General features: G+C 36.8%; 1 protein-coding gene across 2 annotated transcripts in view; it reads left to right on the top strand.

Annotated features, from left to right (window-relative positions):
- PIK3C2A (phosphatidylinositol-4-phosphate 3-kinase catalytic subunit type 2 alpha) overlaps positions 1-17,323 on the top strand; it is a 125,449-nt gene that overhangs the window by 46,135 nt on the left and 61,991 nt on the right. For both annotated transcript variants that reach the window (XM_030794502.1, XM_030794501.1), the window contains exons 3-6: positions 8,852-8,955; positions 13,843-14,000; positions 16,031-16,151; positions 17,197-17,308. In XM_030794502.1, coding sequence (XP_030650362.1) covers positions 8,852-8,955; positions 13,843-14,000; positions 16,031-16,151; positions 17,197-17,308 — 495 coding nt within the window. The remainder of the gene's footprint in view (positions 1-8,851; positions 8,956-13,842; positions 14,001-16,030; positions 16,152-17,196; positions 17,309-17,323) is intronic.

Genomic DNA, 17,323 nt, shown 5'->3' with positions numbered 1-17,323 from the left:
AGTCTAACTGCAGCATGGCTGAGGAAGTGTTCATCATTCCATTATACTCTAATCAAACCCCATCTAATAATTTTGTTTGAGTATATCCTAAGAGGGGCCACCAGTAAGGAAATTGAAGTGTGTCTTTTTTTTTTTTTTTTTTTTAAGACAGGGTCTCACACTGTTTCACCTAGGGTGGAGTGCATCAGTGCGATCACGGCTCACTGTAGCCTCTACCTCCCATGCTCAAGTGATTCTTCTAATGCAGCCTCCTGAGTGGCTGGGACTACAGGTACACGCCACCACACGCAGCTAATTTTTTTTAGGTTTTGTGAAGATGAGGTCCCCCTGTGGTGTGAGCCGTTGTGCCCAGCCTAGAGTATGTCTTGAAAAGAGAAGACTGTAGTTTTCAGGATCTAGAACTTATGCCATTTAAAGAACTGTTGGAGGTATTTTGTCTGAAGAAGAGAGTATTCATTGGAGTTAAGTCACTGAATCTGTGTTTCTTTATCTATTAAATAAAGTTGGCTAGACTAGATCCCTTTCATAAATAATAGTTAAAATTTGGGAAGTTGCCATGTGGAAGAGGAAGTGGACTTTTTTTTTTTTAAGGTTTTGTATTTTGGACATATATTTTCAAACCAATTCAGGAAGTAGAATACCTGAAAGTCATGGTGCTCTTATAAAACAGGATGAAATATTGATATACTAATTTTTTCAGTATGTTAAATATATTAAGTATACTACTTTGTGTTACATTAGATGACAATCTGTGCTAGATTATAATAGAAACAACTGGTAGAAGGGTGGGTGTGGTGGCTCATGCCTGTAAACCCAGTGCTTTGAGAGGCCTAGGTGGGAGGACTGCTTGAGGCCAAGAATTCGAGACCAATCTGGGGAATGTAGGGAGACCCGTGTCTATGGAAAAAAAAAAATAGCTGTGTGTGGTGATGCACGCTGGGACTACAGCTATTCTGTAGTCCCAGCTACTCAAGAAGCTGTGGTAGGAGGATCTCAAGCCCAGGAGTTTGAGGCTGCAGTGAGCTATGATGATAAGCCTTGTACTCCAGCCAAGGCTACAGAATGAGACCCTGTCTCTAAAAAACAAAGAGAAATAACTGGTAGTAAGGGCTGAAAGTTAAAATACATTGCATAGAAAAGCTTAAAATTAAACAAGTCCTATTTGTTTGTTTGTTTTTGTTTGTTTTTTTGAAACAAGGTCTCGCTCTGTCACCCAGGCTCTGGAGTGCAGTGGCGTGATCTTGGCGCACTGCAATTTCCACCTCCCAGGTTCAAGTGATTCGCCTGGCTCAGCTTCCCGAGTAGCTGGGACTACAGGTGCATGCCACCATACCCAGCTAATTTTTGTATTTTTAGTAGAGTTGGGGTTACACCATGTTGACTAGGCTGGTCTCGAACTCCAGACCTCAAGTGATCCACCCGCCTCAGTCCCCAAGTGCTGGGATTATAGACGTGGGCTGCCGTGCCTGGCCAAACAAGTCCTATTTGTTTATATTTTTTTTTCTGTGAATTGAGAATTCAGTTTAGTAGCTTAATTTTAAAATCCGTTGTCCTAAAAAGTAGAACAGGAATCAATGGGGAAGAAAATTCAGGGAGACAGGTTTCATGGTTAAATATCTATAAAGGAACTTAGAAAGAGACATTTCATGATGGTTGCTCTCAGGTTGTGTTAAGAGAAAAACTTTAGACATATTTAACATTGTTTAATTCAGCAAAGAAGAGGTCAAAAATCAGGCAGCGCCTGAAGCAGAATAGGTTCAGGGAGACTCCAGTGCAGCCATGTGGTGGAAGATTTATGGTCAGAAAAGGAAAGTGATGTACAGAAAATGGAAATAAGGTACAGAGACAGCTGAATTGATTATGGCTTGACGTTTGCCTTATTTGAACATGTTTTGAATAGTTGGCCACCCTTGATTGGCTGAAACTTGGTGATTGGCACAAGAGTAGGTTACAGTTTGTTTACACATCCAGTTAGGTTACAGTTCAGTTTGCATGGAGAAATTCTTAGGCTGAACTTAAAATGTGTTAGGCAGGTTTAGGCTAAATTTAACAGTTGTAAACACAATTATTTGAGACATTGACTTAGAGGCTTGGCCTGCACCTGTTATAAATGCTATAGATAGGATTTATTTTATTTTTTTTTTAGATGGAGTCTCACTGTGTTGCCCAGGCTGGAGTGCAGTGACGCAATCTTGGCTCACTGCAACCTCCACGTCTCAGGTTCAAGCAATTCTCCTCTCTCAACCTCCCTCCCGAGTAGCTGGGATTACAGGCGCCTGCCACCACGCCCAGCAAATTTTTGTATTTTTAGTAGAGATGGGGTTTCACCATTATTAGTCAGGCTGGTCTTGAACTCATGACCTCAGGTGATCCACCCACCTCAGCCTCCCAAAGTGCTGGGATGACAGGTGTGAGCCACTGCGCCCGGCCCAGAATGGATTTTTGTATGAAAAAGTTCTAAGCCTTCTTGGTAGTGCTAGGATTTCATTTTGTTTGTGTACAGGAAGATGAAGTTTGGTTTGATGTAGACCAAAATAGGGAGATAAACTGAACACTGGTCATAGGCTGACTTTGGAAATCTATGGCACAATTCATTGGCATGGAGCTTTTAATTTTTCACACACCATTCATCTCTATTTACAAACTTTTCCCTGATATTTTTTATTGGAAAATAATATTGCAATGCCTATTCTTTACAATTACTTCGCATGCTTAAGTGTTCATTTCCTGTAAGAATTTTGTGCTTTGTGGTGAAAACTCAACACAGAGGATATTTTTCTTCTCACTCAGCAAGCTTACTTCCTGTTTCCATCTAGTGTCCTTTGTTTTATTAATAATAATCTAAATAGTTTAGTTCCAATTTTTTGTGACCAAAACCAGTAAAAGATATAATACTTAAAACTGTGTCTTCTGGCAATTGAAGTTTAAATCAGGCTTTTAGTTAATAGCTGTGAATTTAACTACTTTGGGCAGATTTCAAAGAATTTTAGTAATGGGTCAAATTATTTTCATAGAAGTGGCTTTGCAAAGTTCTGTGGTTGTAAACTCTTTCTAAAAGTTAATTGTATTAACATTATAAACATATCCCCATTGGCAAAATGTCTATTACTAATTTTAAAGAAGAGGGAAAGTTAAACAAAACATGATTTTCATGGTCTGACTGAGTATATTTGAACAGTACATATAAGTTTCTTTGGGAAAAAGTCCAAATAAGGATGTAACCAACTTTCTTCTGAAAAGTAACATGTACTTAATGTTTAAAGTGCATTTATTGAAAACTTGGTGTTGTGTTCCATATAATTTCTGGGTAATATGGCATGAACCTTGAACTTGTATAGGTATAAATCTTCCCCATATTCTTGTAACTACTTTATAGAGTATTTATTGATAAATTTTTATGAATTATTTTAAACCTTCACCACTTTCCTTAAACCTCCAAACTCACCTCTGCCAACTCTCTACTATTTTTTTTCTTTTAAATTGAGGTCAAGGCCATCCATGTGTGAACTGCTCACCTCACATTTCCCTCATCTTTCTGGTTTGAAAGGAAGAGATGTTCCTTCCCTTTTCCAAAACTTAACTGTTTTTCTTGTTCCTGTTTGTTCCTGTCTTCCCCAAAGTTATTACTGTTCGTTTGTTTTGTTTTGTTTGTTTTGTTAAGGCAGGGTCTTGCTCTGTCATCCAGGCTAGAGTGTAATGGCGCAACCTCGGCTCACCGCAACCTCTGTCTCCTGGGCTCAAGCCGTCCTCCTGCCTCAACCTCCTGAGTAGCTGGGACTACAGGGTCATGCCATCATACCTAGCTAAGTTTTGTATATTGTGTAGAGATGGGGTTTCACTATGTTGCCTAGGCTGGTCTCCATCTCCTGGACTAGAGCTATCCACCTGCCTCCCAAAGTGCTAGGATTACAGATAAGAGCTACCACATCTGTCCTTAAAGTTATTACTCTTTAAAAAGGAATTTGTACTCACTGCCTTTCCAGTCTCTTGCTCTCCTCCTCTTATTCGCATTATGTTATAGAATTGCCAATCCCTTGACCATATTCACCATTTAGCCCTTTTGCTTATTTTTTAAAAATTGACTACATCCTTTTCTTGAAAATTCTGTTGCCCTGGGTAAATCTACTTCCTATTTTTCTTCCTGTGATTTTTTACTCCTTTTTCTTTGTCTAGCCTTTAAACATAGGCATTCCTCCAAAGGTTTTGTTCTTGGTTGTCTTTAATAACGCTTTGCTTGTTTTCCCTTGGCCAGTGCTTTATTCTTGAGGCTCCAATTTACTTAGATTGAAAGCTACTGATCTAGACCCTTGTAGTAATGTGACTCCTTGGCTGTCTATGATCGAGATGCTGTGATGGTTAATTTTATGTTTCAGCTTGACTAGGCCATGAGGTGTCCAGATACCTGATCAGACATTATTCTGGGTATGTCTATGAGCGTGTTTTTGGGTCAGATTAATGTTTGAATTGGTCAGCTGGATAAAGCAAATTCCCTGCTTAATGTGAGTGAGCCTCATCCAATTAGTTGAAGGCCTGAAGAATGACCCTCCCAAAAGTAAGGGGGAAACTCCTCCTGCCTGACTGCCTTCAAGCTGGAACATCAGTTTTTTTCCTGCCTTTGGACTGAAACGGAAGCATTGGCCCTTCCTGGGTTTTGCAACTGCACCATTGCTCTCCTTTGTCTCCAGCTTGCTAACTGCAGATCCGGAGACTTGTCAGCTCATAATTGCATAAGCCATTCCATATATATGAAAATAAAGATGTCCCAGTTCTGTGCCTCACAGATAGAGGCCCTTATGTCTCCTTTAGCTTCCCAAAGTGACTGTTTCCTCTTAATGGAGCTTGACCCAAAGACTGCTGACTGAGAATTTGCTCTCTCAGTGATCCTGATGGATGCTGACAGCAGTTAACAGAGAGAGAGAGTTCCCTGTAAAAAATTACAGAAATTGGATAATTGCTAAATCTTTGTCTCTAGCTCTGGAATAGAATATTTCTGGAGTAGAACATTTCTAGACTATGACCTAAACATCTATGTGGATTTTCAAACACAACATATTTACTAGAGAACTTTGTGTCTTCCCCTGCAAACTTCTTTCTTTGTTTCAGGTATTGGCTAATGCATTGACAGTGTTTTCTTACTGATTATCATATATCTCTTTCATTTGTTAAAAACTGTGTGTGGTTATACAATGTGAGGATTGCACATACTAATCATTTGTAGACTTCACCATTGAAGAACTTGGGCTAGAAAGGGGAGACAAGATGTGAATGCGTATAAATGCAGTACAAAATAGAAAGTCTTGAGTGCCACAGAAGAAAAGTCTGTGCAAGATCCATGGAGAAAAGAGATGATTTGATGCTTTGGTTTGCTTATGTGGAGTTTGGAAGTGGGGTGGGAGTATGGGTGAAGGGAATAGGTATAAAATATATGTATTTTTTATCCCAGAAAGAGCAGAGGGAAAAACCCAAAACTGTTAATGTTTGAGGTGAAATATTGGCAGCCTAGCTATTTTTTACCCTTTACAGAGAAAACATTTGAGTTAACTTTCCAGATTCTATTATTACCTTGATGTGTGACTAGATAATTATCATATTCAGTTGTTGTTAATTCAAACTCGTAACTTGAATAAAAGGAAGGACCTAATTCATGAGAGACACAGCAAAAAATACAACTATTATTATTTTTTTTAAATCCTAAAATGCCACCTAAGGAGATTCAGAATCTGTTTTTAAAATAAGTAAAACATGAAGAACAGTTCTTCAGGGAAAGATGATTCTTGGGTCAAGCAAAGCTTTAGGTTTTCCCAGCACTGCTCCCACAAAGGTCACAATGTTGTTTTTCACATTATGTTTTTAAGGATTTTTAAGGATATTCTTTTGAGAGACAGATTAGCATGGTGATTAAGCATGTGATATTGAAGCCAGACTGCCTGGGTTGAAATTCACACTCTGCCTATATTAGCTGTATGACCTTGTGAGTTAATTAACTTATCTGTGCCTCATTTTTTCCATAAAATGGGAGTAATAATAGTTCCCACCTAATAGAGCTTTTTTGATAAATAAGTATATAAATGAATGCCTCGAGATGTATTTATATAATTTTATATATATATATATATATATATATATATAGTTATTATTATTTTTTTTTTTTGAGACGGAGTTTTGCTCTTGTTGCCCAGGCTGGAGTGCAATGGCACGATCTCGGCTCACCGCAACCTCTGCCTCCCAGGTTCAAGCGATTCTCCTGCCTCAGCCTCCCGAGTAGCTGGGATTACAGGCATGCGCCACCACGCCCGGCTAATTTTGTGTTTTTAGTAGAGATGGTGTTTCTCCATGTTGGTCAGGCTGGTTTTGAACTCCCGACCTCAGGTGATCTGCCTGCCCTCCTCGGCCTCCCAAAGTGCTGGGATTACAGGCATGAGCCACTGCGCCCAGCAAAAAATCAATAGATTTTTGACACGTGGTGAAGGAAGTTTAAGAGGAAGGTGAAGGGAAAGGTCCAGAGGCAGGATAGCTTGATTTGTGTTTTATAGGAACAGGATATGATTCAAGCTAACTGGAACATAGAAATCTTTAGGGAAGTTCTGGGAAATAAGATTGGATTAGATTGTGGCAGATTTGGAGTGTGAAACCAGCGGATTTGCTAGGAAATATAAAATCCCATTCTTTAGAGTAACATAATTTGTCATAGTGGTTGCTTCTGTAATACAAATTGATTGATATGTGATTGGTAACTATGAGACTGAAGTCAGTATAATGGGGAAGTAGCATTAGTTCAGACGTAATCTTTCCCAGCATATTAACTTTTTGAAATAATCAGAAACAAACTTCTCACAACCTAAGAGAAAGCTTTAGCACTATATGAAGTTATTAGGAAAACACTGGGAATTCTGCAGAAGTGTCCTCTTATTAGTGAAAATGAGTGGCTTCAAGAACAGTTTCACATTCCACGGTGTTAATCTGTCAGCTATAACAATGTTTGCAGACCAAGAAGCTGCAAAAACATTTCTCTTTGAATTTTTTTTTTTTTTTTTTTTTGAGATGGAGTCTCACTTTGTTGCCCAGGCTAGAGTGCAGTGGTGCGATCTTGGCTCACTGTAACTTCTGCCTCCCAGCAATTTTCCCGCCTCAGCCTCCTGAGTAGCTTGAATTACAAGCACTTGCCACCACGCCTGGCTAATTTTTGTATTTTTAGTAGAGACAAGGTTTCACCATGTTGGCCAGGCTGGTCTTGAACTCCTGACCTCAGGTGATTCGCCTGCCTCGGCCTCCCACAGTGGTACTGTACTTTAAACTTCATTGCAATTGGTGTTGACTAGAAGCATATGTCCTGAAGAATTCATATCTCAAGTGAGGAAACAAGAGCCCCAGGGTTTTAGGCTTTAAAGGATGAAATGCTAGGTGCAAATGGGAGCAGACGTTTAACTGTGCTAGTATTTTTATAAGGACCTGTTATTGTTTTAGTTAGGGCTTTGATTACAGAGTTACATTGATATAAAAAATTATTTTTATTTTTAGAGATGGGGCTTCACAGTGTTGCTTGGGCTGGCCTCGAACTTCTGGGCTAAAGTGACCCTCTTAATTTAGCCTCCTGGGTACCTGGGACTACAAGTGTGCAATGCCACACCTGGCTACATTGATATTCAGTAGTCCACCTTAACTCTCTTTTCCCCAGGAGACTTGTTACTTTTAGTTGTGGTTTTGTAGAACTCGAGGTATTTATTTTTTTCTCCAAATGTGTATATCACATTCTAGCAGAAAGGGCTCTGACATGTTTTAAAGGAAGGAAACTCATAAAGGAATTTTTGACCTAAATTTTCAGTTTTTCTCACATAGAATCATCTTGTGTGCTGAGGCAGGCAGATTGCTTGAGCCCAGGAGATTGAGATCATCCTGGGCAACATGGTAAAACCCCGACTCTACAAAAAATACAAAAATTAGCCAGGTGGGGTGGCCCATGCCTGTAGTCCCAGCTACTTGGGAGGCTGAGGTGGATCACCTGACCTCAGGAGGTCAAAGCTGCAGTGAGCCATTGTTGAGCGACTGCACTCTAGCCTAGGTGACAGAATGAGTCCTTGTCTCAAAAAACAAAGAAAAAAAAGAATCTTTTTGTGTGCCATAGTCATTGAAATCTGTTATAGCTCTTGAAATGTATGCACTTTGTTCTCACTGAATTTTGAATTGAGAATGTTCCAGTTCTAATTTTAAAGGGAATTTATATTTGAAATTTGCACCAAATCAAGTATTTTTATGTAGTGTCGAAACACTCTCAATGGACTCTGCTGTTTGGCTATGCTTGGGTGGTGAATTGATCTCCTGAAAGCTGTGAACAGTTTTTGACCAGATGTAAACTTAACTTTTGAGGGATTGTGAGGATGTTTGTCCAAGTTTATTAACCTAGAAAATGCCCATTCTCTTACATAAAAAACCATCTTCTTTCTTGGAACTTGGGGGCTAGTTGAATATATAGAATTTGTGGCTGATTAGAAGAGTCCCAAATGGGCTTGATCTCTTCATTTTCTTAAAACAGAGAGTCCTTTAATTTCATTTAGTTGTAAAGTTTCTAAAGTGTCTATTTTAGGAATATTTTGAATGGAAAGGTCTTTAGCATTCCATTCTTACAAGTATAGCCTGTTTCTACTACTGAGCAAGTAAAACCAATGAACTAAAATAAGGCTTAGTTGACATTACTTTTACAAAGATAGAAATATATAATGTAAAAAGTTGTTATTGATATGATTTACCTCCATTGCTTTGTACATATTTTCATAAAAATATGTTTGTGCTGTGCCGCTATATAGCATTTTGTGGATCTCCCACTTTTAAAATAAAAACACTTTTTTAATTACAGAAAGACCCAAATGGGACCAGTAGTTTGCCAACTGGAAGTTCTCTTCTTCAAGAAGTTGAAGTACAGAATGAGGAGATGGCAGCTTTTTGTCAATCCATTACAAAGTAAGGAATTTTTCTTTATAAATGTTCATTTGAAAAATTGACTTGAAAACCAGTTTAGTGCTAATAATTCTAAAATTTTAAAAATTTTGATTATTTTCTTCTTGTGGCTAACATTTCAAGTCAAAGAGTTAATTGGCACATTACCACAAACCACAGTTGAACTTGTATCTTCACCTGTTAGATTTCTTAATATTTGGAAGAAAAAATTGAGGTCAGACAGTAGACTTCTGATACTGTAATAACCAGTGAAAAATATGACTTTCCTGTAAGTTTCAGTACACTTAAAAAATACCTACTTTTGTTTTAGAGAGACTTAATTTTGCTATAAACTTTCTAGCATTCAAAATACTGTTCTACATATTTAAGAGATGATATTATAACAGGCAAGTTTAGAAGAGCAAATATATTTTCTGAAGTTTAGAAAAACATATTTATAGAATGTTCTCTCAATCTTAAATGTGTCTAATATTCATTATAGGTGAGGAAACTAAGACTCAGAGAAGTAACCTAACAAAGTTTACTTGGCTAGTCAGTAATATCAGTATTAGAACCAACTGTCTTTTGCTTCTGGTTAAGCATGTTTTCTTCCCATTATATCACTATATTAGTCATGACTTCTGTTACGAGTGCTAGAAACCCATCTTGAACTTAAAAAGGGTCATGTATTGGTTCACAACCCAAATAGCAGATAGAGGAAGGATGGGGCAGAGTTCATTAACAGCAAGATTCAGAATTCATTACTATAAATCATCCCTCCTTCCTTCGATTCTCCTTGTTCACTCCATTTCCTTTCCTTCACCTTCCTCACTTTTCTTCCTCTGCCTTTCCTCCGTGCAATTTAATGGTCTCAGTAGCAGAGAAGAAAAAGGAGTCTCCTTAGCTAGCCAGATAGGAAAATCCCATAGGAGGAAAGAGTGGAACAACAATCCTTGTGGCCAAGAGGATGAGAGATCTGTTATCTAAAAAAGGGAAGTAGGTCACCACTGGGAGATTTTTTTCTGAATCCAGCATTGTCTTCAGTGTGGTCTGCTTTAAGCATAGCAGGATTTGGGGTTCCCAGAACATTTTTGAGTATGTACATTATTTTAATGTTAAAGAACTTAATATTTAATGAGATTTTCTGGACCATTGGTGATATTTTGTTAAAACTCTGTCTTCCTTTATGTTACCTTTTAACCAGCATTTCTTTTCTTCAGAATACCTTAGGAAAAAAATATTATCAGTAGAGTCACTTTTTCTTGGCAAAGGTTACTCTCCCCAAACAGGCCTTGTATTTTTCTGTTAGGCCATGTTAAGTAACTACTACATTTAAGCTTTGCAAGTTGAGAAGTTAGGCTTTCTGAGACCTACCTTTTTTCTCCCATTTGAATCTTAGAGCTATTTATACAAACTCTGCCACTAATTGAAAATGATTGCTTTTGTTTACACACATGCACACACGTATGTGATACGAAACTGCAAATGGACTAAAGAGAGAATGAGTTCTCTTCGTAATTTTATTTTCATTAGTAGACTATGACTGCAACAAATATTACAGCAGTAAGAAGTACTGGTGTTTTTGAAGGCATGGTCTAGGAACTTCACTTTTTCCCCTGTGGTGACCATGGAGATTGAGATGAGGAGATGTACTTTGAAATTAGTGGCTCTATTTTTTTCATTATGCTCATTTTGCAGTGGATTTTTAAAACAAGTATGTAGACTTTTAATTAGAGAGCCAGTACTTTGTTTTTTGAGATCTCCTAAAATTATTCATTTATTCATTTAAATTCAGCTGTGAAATTAGTGTCAGGCTGTCAGAATGATACTTGTTTATAGTTAAGATAAAGTATAAAACAGACTTGGAATTTATTACCAGTTCTAGGTATTGGTTTTTGTTGTTGTTGTTTCTCATCTGTGAAATTAAAGAGTTGGACTAGTGATTTCAAAGATCTCTTTCAGTTTAAGGTTCTGTAATACGTTGATTCAGGACTACTTTTCATTATTACTGAGTTTTTTGTCTTATTTCTTTCTTGCCTTTTACACCTATCATAATTGACAAAGCTTGCGATATCTACTAGTTACAGATGCTGAAAAGGTTCTTTTTTTTTTTTTTTTGAAACGGAGTTTTCACTCTTGTTGCCCAGGGTGGAGTGCAGTGGTGCGATCTCGGTTCACTGCAACCTCTGCCTCCCAGGTTCAAGCGATTCTCTTGCCTCAGCCTCCTTAGTAGCTAGGACTATAGGCGTGTGCCACCATGCTCAGCTAAATTTTTTTGTATTTTTAGTAGAGACGAGGTTTCACTACACTGGCCAAGTTGGTCTTGAACTCCTGACCTTAGGTGGTCTGCCCACCTCGGCCTCCCAAAGTGCTGGCATTACAGGCATGAGCCACTGCACCTGGTCGAGAAAGTTCTTCTAATAGTGTTAAATACCAGTAGAAGTTATTGCCCCTTTATTTGTGGTCCTTTAGGATAAGATGAGAAACCACATTCTACACCTGTCTTTCTGAATAGCTTTATGGTCATATAATATTCATATACTCATCTATATACTATTTATATCCTATACTAGTATCTTGACCCCAAAAACTTCCTGTATGTTTTCAAGGACTTCAACTCTGCATTTGGTTAATTTTATTCTAAACAGTGCTGACTGTACTTTCCTATAGAATAATATTAATTCATTTGAAATCTTTCAAAACCCTCATTTTTATTTCTTTTCCTCTTTTTATATTCTGATTTTGCGTGATTTGGTTATCTGTGCAGAATTTTAGTCTGATTGAGCACACAAAAGTAGAAAAATAAACCATAAAGGATTTTCGTTTCTGCATAGAGATACTGAATTTCCTGAACTGTAGAGCCACACTAAATAGGCAAAGCCTTTTGTTTGGGTGATAGGGAAGTAGAAATTTTAGAGAAAATAAAAATTAGAGTTAAATACTCTTTATAGGTAGTTACTTAAGAACATCAAACTGTAATGTGTGGCTCAGAGTATCCATAAAAATACCTTATCTGGTCTATATTTAAAGTGAATAATTTACTCAGTCAGCAGTTATTCATTTAATAATTTGATTTTGTATGTTTAAATGTTTAAAGATTTAGTTACAAAAAAACCCCACAAAAAAACCTCAATTGTAAGGAATCTTACATCTTAGGTATTTTGTGGTTTTTGGCAATTTTTATAAAGCAAACAAACCATGGATTAGAAGAAATCAATTTTACAGAAAAAGGTAATTAGTGTATTTTCTGGATCTGGTATCTTCCATGGTACCAAGTAAATACAAAAAGGACTCATTATAAAAACATTTCTTAAATTGTGATAAAATATATATAACAAAAATTACCATTTTAACTGTTTATAAGTGTACAGTTCAGTGACATAATTACATTCACATTGTTGTGTAAAAGAAAGGACTTATTTTAAGAAAGGGAAATGCAGGTTTCCTCCTCTCAAACAAAGCTAAGTTTTATCACTGGAATTTTTGTCTAATAAATTCTTGTCTTAGCTATCAAGAATTTCTGCTTTTACTTTTGTCATCCTTAACGGTTTCTGAAAATTGAAAGCTTGCTTAGATGTAGAAAAAATTCTCTAACATTTTATACATTAATTTCATGATTTGATGTGAGCATCTGTCTTAGTGTTTGTATTACTATAAAGGAATGCTTGAGACTGCGTAATTTATAAAGAAAAGGTGTATTATATTTTTAATATTGGATCCTTTGTGTTGCTTAAGATTTCAGTGCAAAAACCAGATTTATTCCTTAACTAACTCATTTATTTGACAAGAAGGTTAAAGCACTTACCATGTACTAGGCAGTGTTCTAAATGCTTTATAAACTAAATTCACATAATTCTCACAACAACCCTATCAGGTAAGTAGTAGTATTACCCCCAGTTTATAGAAGAAAAAACTGAAGCAACAAGGAAATTTAATAACTTGAATAAGTTCACACAGCTAAAAAGTAGTATAATCAGGATTCAATCTAAGGTAATCTGGCTCTAGAGGCTATGCACTAATAGTTACATGTGCTACCTCTCCAGAACCTTTTTCTGTCAACTCAAGCTGTTTTTTCTGTTTTATTATGTGACCTGATTATTTTAATCTCTACAGAAGCAAATATACAATACTTCTAGCATTCATTCCATTCATAGCCCTATGAAAAGCAGGTAGGAGGACTGGTACCTGTCTTCTAACCTCTAGAAAAAAGTCCGTTTAAAAGAGCTCACAAGTGTAAAGAAGTTATCAAATCTTTGTCTTATGATAACAGCAGTGCTGGCCGGAGATGAGCCATACACCACATTCATGTATTTAATTTTAAACTGTGTTGCTCCTATGAATACCTTCACAGGCAGTTCTTTCAATTCCCTAAGTTTTAGAAATCACTTTGAGGGAAGAAAGGCCTTGTAGCACTGTAAAAAACCATTGTCTATATTTTGTTCATTATCTTGCAGCCAAAAACAATGTTAGTGGGAAAAAGGTCCTTAGAAGAAAAAAATTTTTTAAGACAACAAACCTTTTATCCTTTTGGCCATTACAGTTTTAGGACTATATTTCCTATAGAATCATTTAAAAGGTACCATTTTGTGTAATTGTACTGTGTGGCAAAAGATTTTTAAGCAGAGGGCCTCATTTAAAATGCCATTTATCCAAGCATATGCTTGGGTAGTGTTGATAATGTTACCAAAGATATCCTGGCAGTAGTTCATCTCTTCCTTTTCCTTGGGTTTATTTAAAAGGAAAATGCTGGTGTTTGGAGTTTCAACAGGAGTTCATTCATTGCAGTTTCATGAGCTGCATGAGTTGGACAAAGACACAGAACTGAGTGGCTGTAAACATGTAAAGTCTTGTTCAGAGCCCTCAAATGAAGTTTTTTTAAAAAGAATTTAATTTCTTCTTTCTTGTGAACAGATTGAAGACCAAATTTCCATATACCAATCACCGCACAAACCCAGGCTATTTGTTAAGTCCAGTCACAGCGCAAAGAAACATATGTGGAGAAAATGCTAGTGTGAAGGTCTCCATTGACATTGAAGGATTTCAGCTACCAGTTACTTTTACGTGCGATGGTAGGTTTATGGTTCCTCAAGCTCTTATTTTGCTCTGTTAGGGGGAAATGTTTAAAATATCAATATTATCATTCTTTTAATAAACCAATTTTGTTATGTGTCTTTTTGGCATTCATATGGATAGTTTTCTGGTTAGAACTAGTGGAGAGAGAATCAGGTTACCTTTATAAATAGATAATTATCTGAAAAGTGCTGAGTAACTTTTGTTAATCAGTGGCTCTTGGCCAAGGCCAAAAAGCATTAGATAGAAAAGCTAATTATAATTTAATTCTTTATTTTTCTGCTTCATTTTATGACAGGAAGCATGCTTCCTTATAAAGAGCTGTCAGTGAAATTGAAATTCCAGGTATCTTGCTAAGTTCTTCTATGGAGAAGATAATTCTCTTTTATTTTAATCCTTTCTTCCAAACTTGGTATGGGTATCCTCTCTAGAGATGTATTCCCAAAGTCTGTAGGAAATTTTTTCTTATAGTTTTAAAAACTAATTTTATTTCCTTGCAGAGTTTATTGCATTTCATAATATATATTATCTTAACGGGATTCCAACCAAGGAATGAGATCCTGTATTTCTACAGTACTTTGGCCTAAGAATTATGCTGTTTTTATTCTTTAATGGTTATGACTAGGAATGTGTCTAATATTCAGATACATTCTTTCTAGCTTTGTACTTTTGAAGGCCCTTTGAAAAAATATAAATCTGAAACAGAAAACCATTAGCTACTGTAACAATTATTCTTTTAGTTGTTAAAGGAAAAGTTTTGTGTTTTTTTTTTTGTTGTTGTTGTTGTTTTTTGAGAGAGAGTCTCACTCTGCCACCCAGGCTGGAGTGCAGTGGCATGATCTTGGCTCACTGCAGTGAGGGTGACAGAGTTAGACCGCATCTCAAAAATATAGCCTACCTGAGGCCGGGCGCGGTGGCTCATGCTTGTAATCCCAGCACTTTGGGAGGCCGAGGCGGGCGGATCACAAGGTCAGGAGATCGAGACCACGGTGAAACCCCATCTCTACTAAAAATACAAAAAAATTAGCCGGGCGTGGTGGCGGGCGCCTGTGGTCCCAGCTACTCGGAGAGGCTGAGGCAGGAGAATGGCGTGAACCCGGGAGGCAGAGCTTGCAGTGAGCCGAGACTGCACCACTGCACTCCCGCCTGGGCAACAGAGCGAGACTCCGTCTCAAAAAAAAAAAAAAAATATATATATATATATATAGCCTACCTGCTGTATTTTTATTTTTCATTGGAAAATATACCAGGCAAATGTCAAACATTTAAAATGGTGAATCTTTTTCTTATAATTCATTTTAAATCATTGTTTGCTAGATACTGCTAAATATCATCTGTGGGGAATTGGTTCCAGGACCCCCTTCAGATACCAAAATCCCAGGATGCTCAAATCCCTGATAAAAAAAGACATAGTATTATCATATAACTGATGCACATCCTCCTGTATACCTTATTTATTTTTGGTTTAATTTTTAACTTGTATGGGTACATAGTAGATATATATATATATATTTATGGGGTACATGTGATTTTTTTTGAAGTATCAAAGGGAAAGGGTAACGTGATGTTTTGATACAGGCATACAATGTGTAATACTCTTGTATACTTTAAATCATCTCTAGATTAGTTATAATACCTAATACAATGTAAATGCTATGTAAATATGTGCTATACTGTATTTTTTAAGGAATAATGACAAGGAAAAAAGTGTGTACATATTTGGTACAGATGCAGTTTTTTTCTTTTCAAATATTTTTGTTCCATGATTGGTGAATCCACAGATGCAGAACCAACATATATAGAGGGCCAACTGTATTAGGTTAAATAAAACATATTATTAAAATTAGCTTCACCTCTTTCCATTTACTTTTTTCAATGTGGCAACTAGAAAATTTGAAATTATATATGTGGCCTACATTTGTGGACTGCATTATATTTCTATTGTATACTGCTGTCTTAAATTATAAGTAATACAGTCTTGAATAAGTATAAATGAGCAAAATGCAAATGATGACTAACTCTTTTACAGTGAGTTCTACTGTAGAAATCATTATAATGCAAGCCCTTTGCTGGGTACATGATGACTTGAATCAAGTAGATGTTGGCAGCTATGTTCTGAAAGTTTGCGGTCAAGAGGAAGTGCTGCAGAAGTAAGTTTATTTAACTACTGAGCAACATCCTTGGAAATTTCATTTTTAATGGTTTAATCTAGAAGAATTTCAAGTTAAATTTATAATGCAGAAATACATTGGGTCCTATTGAATTGATTTATCGAATCAGTGAACTTTTATTGAAATATATGATGTCTAAGATGTCATGTCTAAGACAGTGGTGGGGTTTCAGAGATAAGTGAGCATTGTATTCCCTTAAGGAGCTTGTAGTCTTTACAGGAAGAATTTCAGGCAGTTGGTTAATAAGTGATATAATGGGTCTTTCTTACTGTAAAGAGTCAATAGTCACATCATCATAGACTCTATTTTCCTTTTGCAATATGCACTGTTACTTTATGCACAGTAGTCAGCTGTGATTTCCTTTTAGTTGCCTGAAATAATCATTATATGAATCTTTTTCTTACCCAGGTATTTATTATGTCTTTTTTTTTTTTTTTTTTGAGACAGAGTTTCACTCTTGTTACCCAGGCTGGAGTGCAATGGTGCACTCTCGGCTCACCACAACCTCCACCTCCTGGGTTCAAGTGATTCTCCTGCCTCAGCCTCCCAAGTAGCTGGGATTACAGACATGTGCCACCACACCCGGCTAGTTTTGTATTTTTACACAATACAGCCTGTTGGTCAGGCTGGTCTCGAACTCTCGACCTCAGGTGATCCACCCGCCTTGGCCTCCCAAAGTGCTAGGATTACAGGTGTGAGTCACTGTGCCCAGCCTTGTAATTTATTATATCTAGCATTTAGTCCAGTTGTTTTACAGATTTTATTCCCCTAGGCTGCTAGAAATGCCCTGTCCCTATTTTTCTTATTTCTTTCTTCATCTTTGTCTTCCTCTTCTTTCTTTTTTACATTGACTCTTCTCGTACAGAATAATTTCTCTGTTTAAATGCTCAGACTTTATTTTAAAACTGTCTCTGTTTTACCATTCTCTTCAATTTCTGATGCAGGTGCAATTTAAATTTTACCCTTACCTTTATAATTTCTAATTTGAATAGAATAATAGTGAATAATTAATATATTTTAACAGTAATCATTGCCTTGGAAGTCATGAGCATATTCAAAACTGTCGAAAATGGGACACAGAAATTAGACTACAACTCTTGACCTTCAGTGCAATATGTCAAAATCTGGCCCGAACAGTAAGTGTGTACCTT

This window comes from Nomascus leucogenys, chromosome 15, assembly GCF_006542625.1.
Source record: "Nomascus leucogenys isolate Asia chromosome 15, Asia_NLE_v1, whole genome shotgun sequence".
NCBI classification, from domain to species: Eukaryota; Metazoa; Chordata; class Mammalia; order Primates; family Hylobatidae; genus Nomascus; species Nomascus leucogenys.
This window is presented reverse-complemented; position numbering and strand designations above follow the sequence as displayed.